This window comes from Mauremys mutica, chromosome 15, assembly GCF_020497125.1.
Source record: "Mauremys mutica isolate MM-2020 ecotype Southern chromosome 15, ASM2049712v1, whole genome shotgun sequence".
In the NCBI taxonomy this organism is placed as follows: Eukaryota; Metazoa; Chordata; order Testudines; family Geoemydidae; genus Mauremys; species Mauremys mutica.
Window position 1 is genome coordinate 34,453,378 of NC_059086.1, and position 19,319 is coordinate 34,472,696.

The 19,319-nt window shown below is 57.4% G+C and overlaps 1 protein-coding gene across 1 annotated transcript in view; it reads left to right on the forward strand.

The window, feature by feature from the left end:
- LOC123350012 (immunoglobulin superfamily member 1-like) overlaps positions 1-19,319 on the forward strand; it is a 216,005-nt gene that overhangs the window by 134,655 nt on the left and 62,031 nt on the right. The window contains exons 17-20 of the mRNA XM_044988346.1: positions 4,341-4,448; positions 4,932-4,959; positions 5,208-5,233; positions 5,543-5,580. Of these exons, the coding sequence (XP_044844281.1) occupies positions 4,341-4,448; positions 4,932-4,959; positions 5,208-5,233; positions 5,543-5,580 (200 nt within the window). The remainder of the gene's footprint in view (positions 1-4,340; positions 4,449-4,931; positions 4,960-5,207; positions 5,234-5,542; positions 5,581-19,319) is intronic.

Sequence of the window (19,319 nt, forward strand, 5' to 3'; positions counted from 1 at the left end):
TCCTGTACAACTTTCTGATTTATTATCCTGTTTACTGCCTACTGGCAGATGAGAACCAGCCCAAGGCCAGCATCTCACTACAGAGCTCACAGCCTAATTAGCCCGTCCTTGAAGCCTACATGCCTTAGCTTCCCACACTCCCATCTGCCAAGTTAGCAATACATTCCCACATCTCCCCCCTTTTCTCAAAATCAAAAAAAGGGGGAAAGGCATTAGCAAAACATTCCCAGCTCATAGCATTACATTACTACAATCTATCACAAACCAAAATTAAAACTCTATAAGGCCTACCTATAACCATGCAATCCTTAACACCAACAACACCAAACAAAACAAAACATAAAACACCAAAATAAAACAAAATAAAACAAATAAATGGTGTAAATTCTGCAGGGTTCCCCCCTTCTCTATTGCACACCAACCTGTGACAAATTTCTGTTACCAATTCATCCCTCATATGTCAGGTGATCAAACTGACACTGAGGGGGGGGGGTCCTAGAGAAAACACACCATAAACCACATAAAAATCTTCCCTAAAACAACACAACAACAATTATGGCCAGAAAACAAACACCACAAGACAAAACATAGAACACAAAACATAAATTATACTGTGCCAGTAAATGCATGGTATATAAATGCTATGCAGCTAGCATCAATTTTCTTTAATTATCTAAAAAACAAAAACAGATCTACCCCTACTGGGCAATCAATCATTACGTAAAATACACAAATACCCTTATTAATTTCAGGCAAAACAGGGAAATTACTTCATCAGTTAAATCATTTACAGTAATACAATTGCATCCTGGCTTGCTTCTGGATTCAAAGCTATTGACAGCTTAAAGTTTTTTACTTTTAACTTCTACTTTTAAACACTGAAGGACAACATCACCACTTATATGCCCTTAAGCCTAATACAATTTCAATTACATAGCACTATATACATTCTTCAGCTAATACAACAAAATTGTTTATAACCAAACAATTGCAAACTAATTTCTTTGCCTAAATTTATTTACAAACATTTCAAAAACACCAAAAACTTTACTCTTTAGCATCTTTACAAAATTCAACTGCTATTCCCTCTAGCAACCACAGAATTAACTTTTTACTCTCCTTAAAAATTACTAGCTTGTCTTCAACAGCCACTTACTAATCCAAATCACCATTCCAAATATTCTCCTGAATATTTGAAATCCCCATGCTTGTGCTTAATTACCTTTTCTATCCACTACACCCTCAAAGGTTTCCAACCAGTTTTCCAAGCTTGTTGTCTGTTGCCTGCCCGCCTGGGCCCAATCCTTTTTTCCTTTCCAAGTTCTCTGTCTATTGCCTGCCCGCCTGGGCCCGATCCTTATTTCCTCTTGCTAAACCGTTCCTTTCATGAACACTAACTTATTCCACTATCAATTTAGCTAGGAGGGTGTACTTCTTAACTAGCCCCTACCCTTCTGGTATTCTGTGAACAGTCATCTGTACTTTCCCACCGTGGGGGCTACATTCTCAAGCATATAACTTTAAATACAACAACTACTTTCAGCCTATCTATTTTAATATAGGCTACATCTAGTATCAAGCAGTCTTACAACTGCCAATAATCAGCACATAACACAAAATTTACAAAGATCTAATAAGGCTAACAAAAGCACTTTACATAAAAGTACTTAGGGTCACATAAATTCAAAGCCATTCTTCCAAATTACCTAAATTTATGCCTAGTAACCTAGAACTCCCCCCTTTGAGAATACTCAACAAACCTTTTGGCTGAGTTTTCTCAAACTTTAAAAACAAAAAGCTATCAAGCTCTAAAAAGCTGGGGTAATTAATTCCACATTCATCCTCCCAAAGAACCCGGCAGGATTCGGTATGAGAGAGCCTTCACCCACCCTAACCGGTCCCCATGCTGGGGAGGAGCACTGCAAATATTTACACTTCCACCCAGACAGTGTCCAGGTATGTCTCTACAACCCCAGATCAAATGGCACTCCTAATATATCTGTAAGGGCAGTGGGCCATCCCGGTGCTCAAAATCACTTCGAATGGCCATCAGCTGGTTATTCAGGATATTAAACATACTAACTCCCACTGCAATACTTTCCCAGCCTCAGTAATAGCCCATACCATCTCTGCCAATAGCTTCTAAATCCTAAAACTAATGGCAGAAATGACATGTAACTCACCAACTCCAGCCTGTACTTGGGTTGGCGGAGCTCCAACAATAAAAAACTAAATAAGGGCAATATCATTTACAATCCAATTAAAAAGGGCAATACATACTAAAAAATTTATCCAAAACACAGGGCGCAGCCTGTAGAATAAATCCCAAAATCCAATTAACATCACATTTCTCAGCAGGAGTCCCAAATTTCTTCCTGCCAGTGTACAATTCTTTGTTTCTTCACCAGGGTCAGTTCTCAATGTTCTTTTAGTTAGGAATTTCTGGGCGTTGGCAATGTCAGTAATGTGAGCGTTTTTTCTTCTTTTCCACCACTGTCGTGGTTCAGCTTCTACGGGGGATATTACCAGGACATCATCCTGTAGTGGTTTTGCTTCTTTCAAAAAAAAAATCCAATAACACAATGGGGGCTGCAAGTGGACAAGGTAGAGGTTAGCCAGCACGTCACCTTGTCCCTTTTTTCCTGCTGTTTAAAAGCACAATGGAGCTAGAAAAAAATAGGCCAGTCATCAGTAGCAGAATTCTCCTGATGTGAAGGGGTCTTTTTGCAGTAAAAATCATGGATCCAAGCAGTCAGTCTTCTGGTTCCAAGAAGTGGCAGGGCTGCTAGGGTCTTTGGGCAGCTCTTCCATACCTGTGAGAAGAGACAGCTAACACATTCCGTTAGTGCCTGGTAGGGTTTTTCAGCTCTCACAGCTTTTTGGGCCCAGTCAAGCCCCCCTTAGTCTTGGCTGTCCACCAAGTCTTAGCTGAGCGGCGTGTCCTTGACCGGGGCCAGAAAGATTTCTTCGGTTAACTCATTCTGTTCTTTTTCCTTCCCTGCTTGGCTTCTTTTGATCTGTGCATCCTGTGTCAGAACACCCAGCTGTTGCTGCTCATACCGGAGAAGCATAACGGTTTTCCCGGCACTGTCCCAAGCTCAGACCAGCCAGCGTAGGATGCCTTCTCCAGGTTCCTGCCAAAACAACTTACTTGCTTGTAGGTCCAAACGACCTCCGGGGCCACGGCACGAGCCTCTGCCTGCGCCGTGCACTCCAAAGTCTTCCCGTTCAGGGCTCGCTTCCAGCGGAGCACCTCCTCGTCCTGTGCCCGAAGGGTGGTCAGGAGGGGCCTCTCCAGCTCCCCCTCTTTCCTTAATAAGTGAGGTAGTGCAGCAGGGGAGATTCTTTCCCCCTGTCGGTTCATAATGTGCAATAAAGGCTTCTGTGTTATCTTTTCTTCAGCTGATACAGCGGTACTCATAACTTAGCCGCTCTCCTCTGGGCTCAGGTGCGCCTCTTTTTTCGGACGCCCTGCGGCTTCTAGCCGCTCACCTCTGAGCTCAGGTGCGCCTCTCCTTTCGGACGCCTGGGGGCTTCTCCAGCACTCCCCGCCGCGACTTATAGCCGCTCTCCTCTGGGCTCAGGCGTGCCTCTCTTTTCGGACGCCCTGCGGCTTCTAGCCGCTCACCTCTGAGCTCAGGTGCGCCTCTTTTTTCGGACGCCCGGGGGCTTCTCCAGCACTCCCCACCGCAGCTCCCCCGCCTGGGTCAGGCCACCAACACTATCATCATTCGATTCGAATCACGTCGGGGTCACCATTTGTTGCATCTCAGTGCTTCTCAGGGATCATGGACAGAGCCCAACAATCAATGTGATTGGTAGCAAAGTCATTTATTTCTCTCCAGCATGCTCTTATATACAATTATGGCAGGCAATCAAGCAATTGCTAATTGGTTAATAAAATACACACAGGCACAGCTATAACTTCATAGGGTAATTGTCATCCTGTACAACTTTCTGATTTATTATCCTGTTTACTGCCTACTGGCAGATGAGAACCAGCCCAAGGCCAGCATCTCACTACAGAGCTCACAGCCTAATTAGCCCGTCCTTGAAGCCTACATGCCTTAGCTTCCCACACTCCCATCTGCCAAGTTAGCAATACATTCCCACACGTGGGGCCTGAGGTACATCCCCCCACACACCCTGCCCCGACCCCAGTACAGCCCTCTGCCATTGGGAGTGAACCCCCGACCACTATTACCCAGAATCCCCTCTGCTCCTGTCCCTCCCCACTAGCCCCATAGACTGTTCTGCTGTGGGTCCCTGGGCCCTCAAGGGGGAGGGGCTGGGGCAGCAGGTACTGAACCAGCTGCTCATGGCCTGGTGCTGCTTCCCAGGGCGATCAGAACTGAAGCTGAGCATCCCCATCATCGCCGCGGTGAGCGCGTCGGCCACCGGCCTCCTCCTCCTCGTGGCCTTCCTCTGCTACAGAAGAACCCAAGGAAGTGAGTGCCCCACCCAGCGAGGGAAGGGTTAAACCCGCTGCTAAGCCGGGCTGGGAAGGGGTCACGGCTTGGATGGGAGACGGGGAAGGAAACCCAGGGGGTGGGGCAGGGCCCCAGCAGGGGGCGTCTCCCCTGGCAGGGAGAGCTGGCCCCAAAGCCCCTGGGCAGCACTAGGGGGCGCTGTGCTGCAGGGGATGTAGGCTCAATAGGGGGCCCGGGCTGCAGGGGTGGGGGTCACCAGGGGGCGCTGTGCTGCAGGGGGTGGGGTAAGGGCTCACCAGGGGGCGCTGTGGTGCAGGGGGCTGGACCTGTCTCTAGGGAATCCAGACTCAGCAGCTGGAGGGTGAGATGCTCCCCAGGCAGAGCGGTGGGGGCGGGGGATCTCCTGGGCTCCCCATCCCGGCTGCCCTATAGGGCTGGGGGGCAGGGCTGGTACACGGGATCCGGGTCAATGATGGACGATTCTGCTTCATGTCTCTGCAGAGAAAGGACGAGCCTGGATACAGACCAGGTGAGACCCCAGCTCCACTCCCCACCCCAGATCTACCTGATACAAGACACAGGACTCCTGGGTTTTCTCTCCGGGTCTGTGAAGTGACTAGGATCTAATGGTTAGATCAGGGGGGCTGGGAGCCAGGACTCCTGGGTTCTCTCCCTGGCTCGGGATGGGGAGTGGGGTCTAGTGGTTACAATAGGGGGGCTGGGAGCCAGGACTCCTGGGTTCTGTTACTATCTCTCTCTCTTTCTTTCTCCTCATAGGGAGTCCGAGCCTGCAACCACAGTCTGTAAGTGACACATGAGGGGGCAGCCATGGAGCAGGGGGGAGGGGCGGGTGTCCCCTGGCAGGGTCTGTGTCCTGTGGGGGGACATGCTGATGTAGGGTGCAGCCCTGACTCATTGTGTGCCTTTGGGGGTGGCCCGCCCCGTGCCTCAGTTTCCCCTGCTGCACTGTGGGGCTAGTGACCCTGCCCCACCCCAGTGTGCTGGGGGCAGGCGGGCCAGTCTGTGAACAGCTCAGATGGGGAGTGGGGGGCTGGGCCCAGGGCCCTGATCTGGACCCAGCCGCTCACTGGGGGGGTGTCTCTATTCCACAGACACCCTGCTGGGTGAAGGGACGCAGCTGGATGTCCTGGTAAGTTCCCCCCACTCCTCGCCCCCCCCCACACCAATGAACCATCCAGCCTCCCCCTGCCCCACACAAGCCATCTGGCCCGGCACAGGTCCCACTAGAGCCGTGTTCTGATGCCGGCACCCCCAGACTCTGCCTGGCCCCTCCGTGCCCCCTCAGGGCAGACACGGGAGCTGGGGATCAGCATTGGGGCTCCCCCCCGCCGAGAGGGGCGGGAGACCCAGAACACAGAGAATAAGAGCCTGACCCTGCACCCCCCAACTCACCTCGACCCCCCTCAAACCTTCCTGCAAACGTTTGCATTTGTCTAAGGTTTGCGGAGGGTCAGCGCAATTCCGTGGGGGGCAGGTGCCGGGGGGCAGTTTTCCTGATCTCTGCCCCATGGGGCTCTGTGGGCTGGAGTGGGTTGGGGGGTGGGGGTGTTGCTGGGTTCTCTGGGGGTTGGGGGAAGAGCAGCTCTGGGGAGCCCCCTGCTGGACAGGACAGAGCGTGTCAGAGCAACTGTGCATGTGGGGAGGGGAGGCTGTGGGGGGCATTGCTGCCGCCTGGTGGCTGGGATCAGAACTGTCTGGTGTGCGTGTGTGTTGGTGTTCACACACACACACACACACACACACACACACCCCTGGTGTCTCTCTCCCCTCCCAGCCCCAGGAGCCCGACCCCCACGCTGAGGGACTCACCTACGCCGAGCTGGACCGCCAGGCACTTCAGGCCAAGCGGGGGGGCCCGGCCCCTGCCCCCAAGCCCGTCCTGTACGCCGCCATCGATGTCAGCTAGGAGCCCCACGGGCAGCGCCCCTGGGGTGCAGGGGAGCCCCCCACCCACCCGCATAGCGTGAACCCAGGGGGAGTTATCGCAGCGATGGGGCAGGGAGTGTCGGCAACCGGGGGTAACAGAGTGATTCCCCCCCGATAATGGGCTTGGCTTATAGCCCCCCCATAACCCTCCCTCCAGTTGGTTCTGCCCCACCCAGCCCCACAGGTGGGTGGCCAGGGGGGCTCAGCACCAGGAGGGGGAGGGGATGTGCTGAGGCAGCTGTTTGTATTATTTTGCATCTTGTTAATCTCCAGATTTGTAATAAACACAGAACCGCAAACCAGCCCCCCGGCACCCCACAGCCCCCCTGTACCCGCGCCGGGAGTGTGTGTTACACTTGGGGGAGATGGGATCACTCTGGGCTGCAGCACGGGGGACCCTCGCCCAGCACTGGGATGCGACCCCTCTGGGAAGGGGTGCAGCAGCTGTCTCACCCAGAGAGTCGATGGACGCGAGCCGGGCAGGCCCGGGGACAGAGCTGGCCGAGCGGCATGGGCAGGAGAGAAGAGAACTGCCGCCCTGGAAGCAATGTAACCTGGCGCTCCAGCCTCTCAGCCCGCATGGCGCTTCCACACTGGGGCCCCAGGCCCTGCCGCTGGGTCGATCGGGGAATCCCCGCTCGCTGGGAGCAGTGTGGGGGCTATGACACAGAGCGGGGCAGTCCTGGTTCCCTCCAGCAGGGGGCGGCTGGGACACACACACACACTGACATCCCCCCTGGCAGCCCCTCCCCACACTTTGGCCCTTGCAGGGGTGGGGGAGCTGTTCTAGCAAACCCATTCCCATCCCCACTCATGCACCGAGCTCACAGGCCTCAGCTCTGGGTCGCCAGGTGGCACCGACACCGAGGGCCAAACGGGGCGGGGGGGGTGGAGATCCCTTGTGGGCAGCGGGGAGGGGGGTGATGGCAATGGGGGCGGGCTCTGGGGAGCGACCAGCAGCCCCCCGACACTCTCCCCTTCTGGCACACGGCCTTTGTTGTGATCGCTGTTTAGCATTCTGCCGTGCGCCTCCGCTAACGGCTGCTAGGAAGTCAGCGGCCTTACCGGCATCTCGGCTCTGCCAGGAACCAACCGCTCGTAAACACCAGGCCGGCCAGAAACCCCGGGGGAGGGCTCCCCCCCCCCACAACTCTGTGTGTGCAGAGGGGGTAAGTGGGCCTGGAGAGCCTCCCCCCCCCCCCAGCATGTACACATGGCAACATACACAGCCCCACCCTCCACCAATGCACCCCAACAAGGGGCCTCTGGGGCTGGGCCTCTTTCTTGGGGCGGAAGGGGGGATGGGTGGCACCAGGGGGTGTCATGTGCAGGGCGGGGGGGTGGACGCCTGAGACCCAGCGTGAAGGCCACAGAACGGGAACAACACTGCTGGATGGGAGCCGGCGCCCCCTAGAGGGGACAGGCCCCGCACCCCATTGTTGTACTCAAAGTACTATACAGGATCTTTTCAGGGGGATTAAGGCAAAACGCCACATTTATTAGTAATACAGGTATCAATTAATACTCTATGATATGCATATGAGAGAGATATCACAGTCATGCATTCACACACACAGGCACAAGCACACTCCGTCTTGCTGTTGTTACCAACGAGTTGCTCCCCTGAACTGCACTGGCCAGGTGAGTTAGATGGGGGAGGGATGGAGCCGGGCTCTGCCGATCCGGATTGATGCTCCGATGGTGACAAGACGAGACCCGGGGTCCTTCTGCAAGACACCTCACATTTATAGCAGCTCCCCTCCTATGCAAATCTAGACCAGATTCAAAATCTGGATCTGTGTCCCTTGGTCTTTGTGCTGCTTTTCTCTGGGTGTTGTCCCAATGCTGCTCAAAGAGGGTGTTTTCTAAAGCAGGTGCTGGCTTCTAATCCCTGAGGCGGTCAATATGTCTGCTCTGCTTTATTGGGCCCACTTGACAAGTTGTATTGTCCTTTGCTCTGGTTCCCATTCCCTCTGCAACTGTTGTCCTGTCTGGAGGTGGGTGTCTTCCAAGCCTCGCTCATTCACACCTCATTCAGTCAACAGGGCAATTGATTACAGAGCGGGGGGGGGGGAGATCTTATTCTACTTCTAGCCAAAAGGCACATGTTTCTTTTACTTTAACTATACTATCCTTAGGGGCTATAACATTTGATACAAAGTTTCCTACCAATTTTCTATATAGGGATCTAATACAAAGTTGTATGAAAATAGAGAGGCCCAATGCCAAGTCATATGAAATACAAAATAGCATCATGCAAGATGCAATGTCATAAAGATACTTAATACAGAAAGATACTTAATACAAAATAACACAATGCAACGTCATAAAGATTTATAGAGATAGTTAATACAGAGATTTCTCTACACCCATTCTGAATCCCTGGGTCCCGTCCTCTCCCCAAGGACGCCGGCTCAGCCAGGGGAAGGGCCGCCATTGCCGGTTGAGGGGAGGAGAGGTTCCCTGTATAACTAACCACAGACACCAGGGCTCCAGCTTTCTCACCCCCGCGCCCCTCCCCTGACAGACGCTGGTTCTAGTCTTGCAGGGGGATCCGACCTGACTCAGCCGGGAACGACACCAGCTCCCACCCGCCCAGGCAGCGCGGGGTCAGGTACAGGGACTGAGGGCAGGAAATCACCATCAAGCCCCCCCCCAGAAAAAGCTTTGTGCTGCCCATGGACCCACCCACAGGGACAGCCACAAAGGGCTGGCTGGGTGCGATGGGGGCAGATCCCTACCACGAATGCCCCATCTGAACCCCCCCCCGCCTAATTTCTTATGCGGGAGGCGGGGGTTGTCAGTGGACAGATGGCACATTGTGAGATATTTTTGACTCTGGAACCTAATGATGGCGGTTGCGATGACAGCACCGTTACCTCTTCCGCTGCTGATCACTTCAGCAGGGCATGGCTCTCCCAATGATCTCAAAGTGCCCTCCCCTCCCGCTGCCATTCCCCCACCCATATGATTCCTACACAGAAGTGAGCTGAAGCTGCTGAGAAATTCCCAGGACACAGGCAGGACCTGGTGGGGGGAGGGGCTTGCAGGATCTGGGCCTAGCTGGCTTCACAGGCATGGGGACTGAGGTACAGCCCCACACACCCTGCCCCCACCCCAGTACAGCCCTCTGCCACTGGGAGCGAACCCTCGACCACTATTACCCAGAATCCCCTCTGCTCCTGCCCCTCCCCACTAGCCCCATAGACTGTTCTGCTGTGGGTCCCTGGGTCCTCGAGCGGGAGGGGCTGGGGCAGCAGGTAACGAACCAGCCGCTCACAGCCTGGTGCTGCTTCCCAGGGGGATCAGAACCAAGCCCAGCACCGGGTCTGACCCGCAACATCATCGCCGGGGTGAGCGCGGCGGCCACCAGCCTCCTCCTCCTCCTCCTCGTGGCCTTCGTCCGCTACAGAAGAACCCGAGGAGGTGAGTGCCCCGCCCAGCGAGGGAAGGGTTAAACCTGCTGCTAAGCCGGGCTGGGAAGGGGTCACGGCTTGGATGGGAGACGGGGAAGGAAACCCAGGGGGTGGGGCAGGGGCCAGCAGGGGGCGTCTCCCCTGGCAGGGAGAGCTGGCCCCAAAGCCCCTGGGCAGCACTAGGGGGCGCTGTGCTGCAGGGGGTGGGGGTTCAGTGGTGGGGGGGCTGTGGTGCGGGGAGTGGGGGCTCAGCAGGGGGCGCTGTGCTGCAGGGGGTGGGGGTTCAGTGGTGGGGGGGCTGTGCTGCAGAGGGTGGGGCAGGGGGCTCAGCAGGGGGCACTGTGCTGCAGGGGGCAGGGACCTGTCTCTAGGGTATCCAGGCTCAGCAGCCAGAGGGGACGGGGGGAGGGATTCTGTTCTGGGCCCCCTGTCCCGGCTGCCCTATAGGCTGTGGGGCTGAGGGGCAGGGCTTGTACACGGGGATCAGGATTGATTCATGGACGATTCTGCTTCGTGTCTCTGCAGGGAAAGGACCAGCCCCGAGACAGACCAGGTGAGACCCCAGCTCCGCTCCCCACCCCCGACCTACCTGCCCCAGGACACAGGACTCCTGGGTTCTCTCCCTGGCTCGGGATGGGGATTGGGGTTTAGGGGTTACAACGGGGGGGGGGAGGGGCCTGGGAGCCAGGACTCCTGGGTTCTGTTACTATCTCTCTCTCTCTCTCTTTCTCCCCATAGGGAGTCCAAGGCTGCAGCCACAGTCTGTAAGTCACACGTGATAGGGTAGCCATGGAGCAGGAGAGAGGGGCGGGTGTCCCCTGGCAGGGGCCATGTCCGGTGTGGGCGGGCATACTGATGTGGGGTGCAGCCCTGACTCACTGAGTGCCTTTGGGGGTGCCCCTGCCCTGGTCTGTGCCTCAGTTTCCCTCGCTGCACCATGGAGCTAGTGATCCCAGTGCACTGCGGGCCAGTCTGCAAAGGGCTCAGATTGGGGGTGAGGGGCTGGGCCTGGGGCCCTGATCTGGGCCCAGCCCCTCACAAAGGGGGTGTCTCTATTTCACAGATGCCCAAATTGGTGAAGGGAAGCAGCTGGATGTCCTGGTAAGTGGCCCCCACTCCTCAACCCCCCCCACACCAATGCAAAATCCAGCCTCCCCCCACCACCATCTGGCCCTGCACAGGTCCCACTAGAGCCATGTTCTGATGCCAACTCCCCAGACTCTGCCTGACCCCCACATATCCTCTCAGGGCAGACACTGGAGCTGGGGATCAGCATTGGGGCTCCCCCCCGCCGAGAGGGGTGGGAGACCCAGAACACAGAGAATAAGAGCCTGACCCTGCACCTCCCAACTCACCTTTACCCCCCCTCAAACCTTCCTGCAAACATTTCAATTTGTCTGAGGTTTGCGGAGGGTCAGAGGAATTCCATGGGGGGCAGGTGCCGGGGGAATTTCCCTGATCTCTGCCCCATGGGGCTCTGTGGGCTGGAGTGGGCTGGGGGGGGGTGTTGCTGGATTCCCTGCGGGTGGGGGGAGCCCCCTGCTGGACAGGACAGAGCATGCCAGAGCAACTGTGCATGGGGGAGCAAGGGGCTGTGGGGGGCATCGCTGCCCCCTGGTGGAACTGTCTGGTGTGTATGTGTTGGTGTTGGCGCACGTGCACACACCCATGCACTGACCCACACCCGTGTCTCTCTCCCCTCCCAGACGCAGGAGCGCAACCCCGGCGCTGAGGGACTCACCTACATGGAGCTGGACCAGCAGGTGTTGCAGGGCAAGCGGGGGGGCACGGCCCCCGCCCCCGAGCCCGTCCTGTACGCCGCCATCGACGTGAGCCAGGGGCCCCACGTGCGCCCCCCCCCCCCACCCGCATAGTGTGAACCCAGGGGGAGTCATTGGAGCGGCAGGGCAGGGAGCAACGGCCACCAGGGGGTGACACAGTGATTCCCCCCCAGAGAACGGGCTCGGCTTATAGCCCCCCCATAACCCCCCCTCCAGCTGGTGCTACCCCACCCGGCCCCACGGGTGTGGGGCCAGGAGGGCTCAGCACCGGGAGGGGGAGGGGATTTGCGGAGGCAGCTGTTTGTGTTATTTTGTATCCTGTTAATCTCGAGATTTGTAATAAACACAGAACCACTAACCAGCCTGTGACGTTCCCCTGGTGTTACCCGGCCAGTGAGCTGCTCGGTCACTCCAGCCCTCGACCCTGGGAGCCAGCCCCACCCTGCTGCGCTGGGAGACCCCCACCCCCGGGCTGCTCCCGCACGGTCTCTGGCGTGTGAGCGGATCCCAGCTCCGGGAGTGAGCGCTCTGGGCAGCCGCTGCTTGGACTGTGCAACCAAATGTCACCGGCCGATATCTCCGGTCCCAGACACCCCCCGGGAACCTCCATCCTGCAGTGCCCAGTTCTGCTGCTCTGGGCAGGCTGGGGGCTCTCCAGGGGCCAGGCAGGGGGTGGCCCCTGCTGGGCCCTGGGGCTGGGCTCCTGGCTCCTCTGCTTCCTGGAGAGGAAGCCCCAGGGCCGCCGTGCCCGGCTCCCGCCCTGTTCTGGGTCCCTCCCGCACAGCTGCACCCTGGGCCACCTCCATGTTGGCCCGGAAGGTGCCTCAGGGCCCTGCTCTGGGAGCTGGTGTCTCCCTCCTGCAGAGCACCAGGCACTTCCCCCTCTTGGCCAGGCCAGAGCCTGCATCCCCCCAGCAGGGACAGGGGGGCCGCTCTCCTCCTGGGGCAGCCGGCAGTGGCTTCCCACGGGCCCTGGAGCCACCTTCACAGCCTCCTTCCGCAGCATCCGCCTGAGCCTCTCCAGCCTGGGACTGAGCGGGGAGCAGCCAGGAGTGTGGGGTCAAGGCAGCCTTTCACTAACAGGCCTCCCTGCTCCCCCCCCTCCGCTGGGGCAACTCCCCCCCCACACACGCCCCACCCTGGGGCCCAGGGACTGCAGTCTACACACACAGGCAGGAGCTCCCAGGACAGGCTGCTCCCAACGCTCCCCCTCCCCACTGAGGCACCGGGACACGGGGGGAGTCTCACCCTGTCAGAGCAGTGGTGTTTGCAGTGAGTTTAGACCAGCAGCTCCCCCCGCCCCCGCCCCAGGCCGCACTCCCTGCCAGGCTGGAGAAAGAACAGGACCCGGGAAGGAGGCTGAGCCTGTCCTGGGAACCCCCCGCTAAAGTTCACAAGGTCCCAGTCACAGGGGGCCTGAGCCCCCCGAGTTCTCACTGATTTCATTGATTGGGATTCTGGGTGTTCAGCAACTGACAGGGTCTGGCTCCCCCAGAGTCTCCTACAGGGGGAGGCCGGGAGCCCCATTGCTGGGACATTTCCCCCACACTGGAGACGGCTCTGGAGAACACCCGGCAGGAAACGTGCTGCCCGGGCCCAGAGCGAAGGGCTGCAGGGGGCTGTTGGCAAATCTCGTGTAAGCAGAGTCAGGATGAGCTCTATCCTGACATCTGGTGGTAAATTATGGGGAGTGCAGAAAGAAGTTTCAAGTATTCGCATTGGTATTTCAATTATTTGCATTGGCACTCCCACTCCAATTAGTATAGTTAACAGCAGCCTGGGATGGCTATTTTCACAGCTGTGGGATCCCCAATTTCTTTGTTATTGGGGCAGGACGAATGAAATGTTGTCACCGTGATTGGGTAAATGGGGAACTACAAAATTGTCTTGTGATGGGTGGTTTCATTGTCAGCTGGATAGCGCTTGCTAGACGGGGGACATGGGTTCCAAAACCCATTGAAAGGAGAGAGGCTGGGGACAGAGATCTGTACTTGGTGGTATAGGCTCCTTGTGTGAGCCAGAAGCACCAGTTCCACCTGTGCCTCTCTCCACTGTGGAATGTCAGCGTTAATGTTTGATTCCCTTAAGAATCTAGATACAGGTTACTGAGCTGAACTCACTGGCACTGGGGCTCCCCTACTATGAGCTGGACTCACTAAGAGCTGAAATCACTGAAGAGCTGGACTTGCTGAGCTGAGAGCACTGAGCACTGTGCTAATGAGTGGGGGAGCCTGAAGCAATACCGTGGAGCAGAGCAGCTGGCAGAGCGGAGTGGAGCAGTTTGTGCAGCCACTGGGTGAGTGGAGCCAAGCAGCTCGCGAGGACGGCCGGAGCAGATCACAGGACAGCTGGTGGACCAGAGCAGCTGGCAGAGTGGAGCAGCCCACAGAGCCAGCGGAGCTGAGCTGTTTGCGGGGACGACTAGTGGAAGCAGAACCCCACGAAGAGGCAGGGCAGTTGGCCCCGAAGCCACGTAAGGTGCCCCTTTCTACCCAGGCTGGGGAGGGGGACCTCTGCAGAGAGACTCTTGAACTCTGGGGCTGCACTGACCCGGGACAGAGACTTTTGATTGTGGGACTTTGGGGACTGTGGGTGATTTGGAGGTTGCTGGACTCAATGGCCCAGAGAGAAGGACATGGCCCAATTTGCTGGGGTGGGTCTTTGTTCACGGTTTGACCTATGAACTCTAGTTGAGGTATTTTCCCAATTTAATGCTTGTTGTTTATCTCATGTAATTAAACCTTTTCTGTTACACCAAGACTCTGTGCTTGCGAGAGGGGAAGTATTGCCTCCTCGAGGCGCCCAGGGGTGAGTGTAAGATTTTCCCAGGTCACTGGGTGGGGGCTCGAGCTGGTTTTGCATTACGTTGTGGGGAAGGGACCCCCATGTATTGAACCCGGCCCTTGCTGCTATCAATTCAGCCTGGCAGAAGGGTTACACTCGTCTCCCTGGGAGGAGGAGATTCCCCCATTTCTGCCCCTCCCCAGGCAGAACAGGGAGGCCCCTGAGGACGGGCTACGTGCCACTCACTTGCTCTAGGTGGCGTGGAGCTGGGTGGCAGATGCTCCGAGTTGGCCCGTCCCTGGCCCCCTTCCTCGCTTTCCCGCCGCGGTGTGAGCTGGGGAAGGTGCTGTGCCGGGCGGTGCAATGCCCTGCCGACAGGGCCCAGTGTAGAAACCGGGAGACCGGCCACGGCTGTGAAAACAAGACGATGTTTTAGTGCCAAGGGATGGAGAAACTCAGGCCAGCAGCCGGGGTCCAGAACACGGACCTGCTGCAGGCAGCACCTCCCAGCTCACTGTCTGCTGACACCTTACACACATTCCTAGCCAATGGCGTATAAACAAAGCCTGTGTCACGTCCCTCTCTAGGGGCCTGGCCACATAACCACTGACAGTGTCTCCTCCAGCTCGGGGCAGGGTCTCTGCTGGGACATTAGAAGGTCCCTGGGTCTCTCCCGGCTGGTGACCCATCGGGGGCCTAGGATGGAATTTCTGTTTTTCTGATTTTCTTTTGAACCTGGTTGATTTAATTCACATGCTGAGGAAAGCCCCTTAGAACCAGGCGTTACAGTGTAAAGCTGCCAGCACCGCTCAGCTATGGCGCAAGGGGCAGCAAACCCAGGCGTCCCCCATCGCACCCGCTCCTCACTCGGTGCCACGGCTCGTGTCACAGGTGGGCAGGTTGGCATGCTGAGTGGGAAGGCTGCAGAGTGAAACCCTCCAGCACCAGGAAATGCCGCAGTTAAGTTTTCCTTAACTCTGCCCCCTTTAATTGCACAATCACGTATTAATTTGACCTACATGGGTCACCAGCCAGCTTTGAACTCAGAATGCAGCAAAGCCGGTGGGGTGTGCGTGTGTGTGTGTGTGGGGGGGTCTGTTATGGTTTCCTGAATGACCTCAATTCTCCTCATCATGCAGGTCTAGTACGACGCAGGCCTTTAATTGCGTAATCACCTAGTAACTTTCCCTACGTGGGTCACCCGCCGGTCTTGAACCCAGAATGAAAAGGGGATGGAATTTTTATGGCAATTGTGGTCAGCAGAAGATTGAAGACCAGATCCTGTGGTTGCCTGAGTCTTAGCCTCATACACCGTCCTCAAGGCAGCAGGGTACGTTGAGGGTGACCCGTTTCCCCCTCTCCACAGACAGAGACACAGACAAGCTGTGAGCTGCAAGACACCTGGCCAGGCTGCCGGTCCCTGGGTTTTGCAAAGCCCTCTGCTTACTTTGACCGCACTAGATTTCGCCTGCAGATTAGAGACAAGGTGTGGTGGGCAGAGGAAGAGATGAGACATCGTCGACTTCCTGTAGCTGGAGCCACCAGCTGACTTTCTTATTTGGGGCTCGGTGGAGCTGGGCACCGGTGGGTGGTGGAGGCAGTGCTGAGGGGCCCCTTGCGGCCCCCATTATGGCGTCTGCTCTCATGATCCTTTTCCTTGGTGAGTATCAGAGACAGCCAGAGCGTCTGTCCATGGGGCGGAATCTCAGACCAGGGCGTACGCACTATGGGGTGGGCGGGTGAGGAGTAGGATCAGAGACCAGGGCATATGCCCATGGGGCAGGGGGATCTGAGACCAGGGTGTTGTATTGAGTCACTCTAGGATCTGGTCCCTAACGAGCCGTCTCCTTTCCAGGCTGCTGGCTGGCCGGGCAGAGCGGGGTGTCTGGACGTGAGTATTTGTGGGGCAGGGGAAACTTTAGTGTTCAGGACGGGGAGGTGCAGGGGAGCGATTTCCAGCCTGTTCCTACCCTGAACCTGCAGGGTCCACCGCAGGCCCCATGGGCAGGGGCTTAGCACCCTCTTTGCCCCCCACCCCCTCGCCCTGAATCCTGCCCCCAGGGAGTGTGGGGCTGCTCCGTCCCCTGGCACCCTCCCCTGCTGAGCCCCCTCTCTGGCCGGGCTCACTGAGGCCCCTGCAGGCAGGTTCCCTGGGCCCTGGGGCACAATGCAGCCTTAGGGCTTAACCCCTTCCTGCCCGCGCTGTAGCTGGGGGCCAGGAGGCGGCTGGGTTATGTGGGTGGCCAGCAGCAGCCTGGGGGCGTTCGCTGCCTTTCCACACTGTGCGGGCAGGAAGGGACAAGCTGCTTCCAGCCACGGGGGAGAGGGGGGAGAGATGAGCTCTGCAAAGACACGGGCCAGGTCATCCCTTCCTCCTGTACTCTCCCCTGCTCCTCCCCGGTGGCTGGAAGCAGCTCCCGGGATGCTGCTGGCCACATTCTGGTGTGAACCCTGGCAGAAATCTGGGGATGGTGGGCGTGGGGCCCTGGGTCTCTCCCTGCTCCCCAAGTGTTGCCTCGGGACAACATGGCACCAGGTACTAGCAGAGGCAGGTCCATCCCTGATGGCCCAGTCAGGCATGGAGGGCGGAGAGCACTGGACAGGGAGATTCGGGTCGGTCTGTCACCCCCCTGTGTGAAAGAGGACTATGGGGGGCAGAGAGAGAGAGAGTGCAACCTCTCCCTGGGGGTGGGGACTAGGGGTGGGTGTGTCACCCCTCCCCATGTGAACCCTAAAGCCTCACAGAAAAGAAGGTAAATAAAAAGAATGCAGCTAACAGGGACCCAGTTAACATGATGTTAATTTGAGTCTTTGTACTGCGTAGTTCTCATTGGTTGCCGTTGAACTTGTTTGAATATGAATAATTTTACCAGGTGTCCCATATTCAGCATAGGGAAATATGGTCACCCTACTGGTGGGCTGAGATCAGAACCCGGCCCTGCTCCCAGTGCAATCAAGGGTGACTCCGGATTGACCCTGGGGTCTGAGATCAGAACCCAGCCCACAGGTTCCCTGTGGATGCAGTGAGGTGTCTGTTAGCCCTGGCACTGTCCCTGGAGCCGGGCGCTAAAGGCAGGTTACAGACACACGAGGAGGAGTTTGTGCCTCCCCATCTCACTCCTGTTTGTGTGTGAACGCAGAGCTCCCTGCGCCCGGACCCTCCACCTCCGTCAGCCCCAGCGGGGTGATCGCCCTGGGGGGAGCCGTCACCATCCGCTGTCAGTGTCGGTGCGGGGCCAGGAGGTTATTTCTGTATAAAGGTGGAATTGAAATCCAGGAGCTGGATGCTGCTGGGGACGGGGGTGAATTCACCATCCCCAGCGCCAGACGGGAAGACGGAGGGGTCTACATGTGCCGATCTCGCTCCAGATCGGAGCCGCCCAACTGGTCGGATCCCAGCGACATTGTGCGGATCATTGTAGTAGGTGAGGGGCCCAGATCGGCGTCCCCACTCCCAGCCCCACACCCAGCCAGACCATTATGAGGGTCTCTGGGCAGATGGGACACTCCTTGGGATGTCACTTAACCTGCTTTTGCCTCCATTTCCCCTTGTATAAATGGGACATAATCATCCCTCCTGAACCTTGTGTCTGGTTAGATCACCAGGACTTGGCTTTCGGGCCGGCGCTTTTACTCAGCATGTTTGTGCACCACCCAGGACCTCTGACTCCCAGCCCTCTCCCAGTCTAACCACTAGACCCCACTCCCCTCCCAGGGTCAGGGAGAGAACCCAGGAGTACTGGCTCCCAGGATGTGAGGCCCCATTAAATAGATAGACGGGTGTGGAGGGGTGCTCCAGATATTAAGCAGTTTCTGATGTAGCTCCCAGGAATCTCTGGGATGTCGGAGAGGTTCCTCTGGCTGGGTTTTCTCCCAGGGGCCCCGTCTCTGGGACCGTGCGGCAAGGACGGGGTGCAGTGACTGTGCCAGGGTCTGTCTCATGACCTGTTTCCTTCTCATTGCAGAGCCCAGCTACCCCAAACCCTCCATCTCCCTGCGCCCTAGCACAGGGGTCGCTCTGGGGGGAGCCGTAACTGTCCGGTGTTGGGGTCGGCACCACATGAGATTCCTTCTGTACAAAGATGGAAACCCAAACATGCTGCAGGACGTGGAGCCGGCTGGGGACCTGGCTGAGTTTCCCATTCGCAATGTGAGCCGGAGAGACGCGGGGAGCTACCGCTGCTATTATCACGACAAATGGTACCTGTTCATCTGGTCACATCCCAGCGACCCCGTGGAGCTGGTGGTAGCAGGTGAGGGGCCTGGCTCAGTATCCCCACTCCCAGCCCCACACCCAGCCAGACCCTCAGGGGCAGGGGCATGTGCAAGGGGGTAAAGCAGGTGCAGGGCCCCCCTGAATCAGTGGGGCCAGAGCACAGAACTCCTCCGGGAGCAGAGCCAGCTCCTCTGGCTGTGGGGGGCACACAAAGTTCCCCTCCCAAAATGGCCACATTCTTATTCCTGTGCACGCCCCTGATCAGGGGTCTCTGTGCCAATGGGACGCTCAGAGCCAGGCTCTGCCCTGAGCCCCAGGAGAGGGGATGCCCGGCTGGGGGGCAAGGACAGAATCACTGGTGAGTTCCACAGCAAGGGGGCAGCAGCAGCCACTGGAGGTTTGATGCTGAGGGGGAGAGGATCCCTGCCCCTAGGGGGATGTTCCCCTGGCTGCCCCGGCTCTGGGGATGCACAGAGGAGTTGGGCCCAGGGGCTGCCCAGCCGGCCCCGCCCCCAGCCTGCGACTGCCTTCCAGGGCCGGCTGTGTGATGCCCACCTGGGCTGGGGGCTGTCGGGTTACAGAGCAGTGGGAGCTGCACACGTTGGCTGCTCAGAAGCAGCCTGGAAACAACAGCTGTGGGGAGACCCCCAAGGATTCCCGGGCAGGGGAAGTGGGGGGAGCTCGAGCCTGAGGTGGGATTCTTTTGTGCTGGGGAGAGAAAGAAAGAAACCAGCAGGGGACAGCA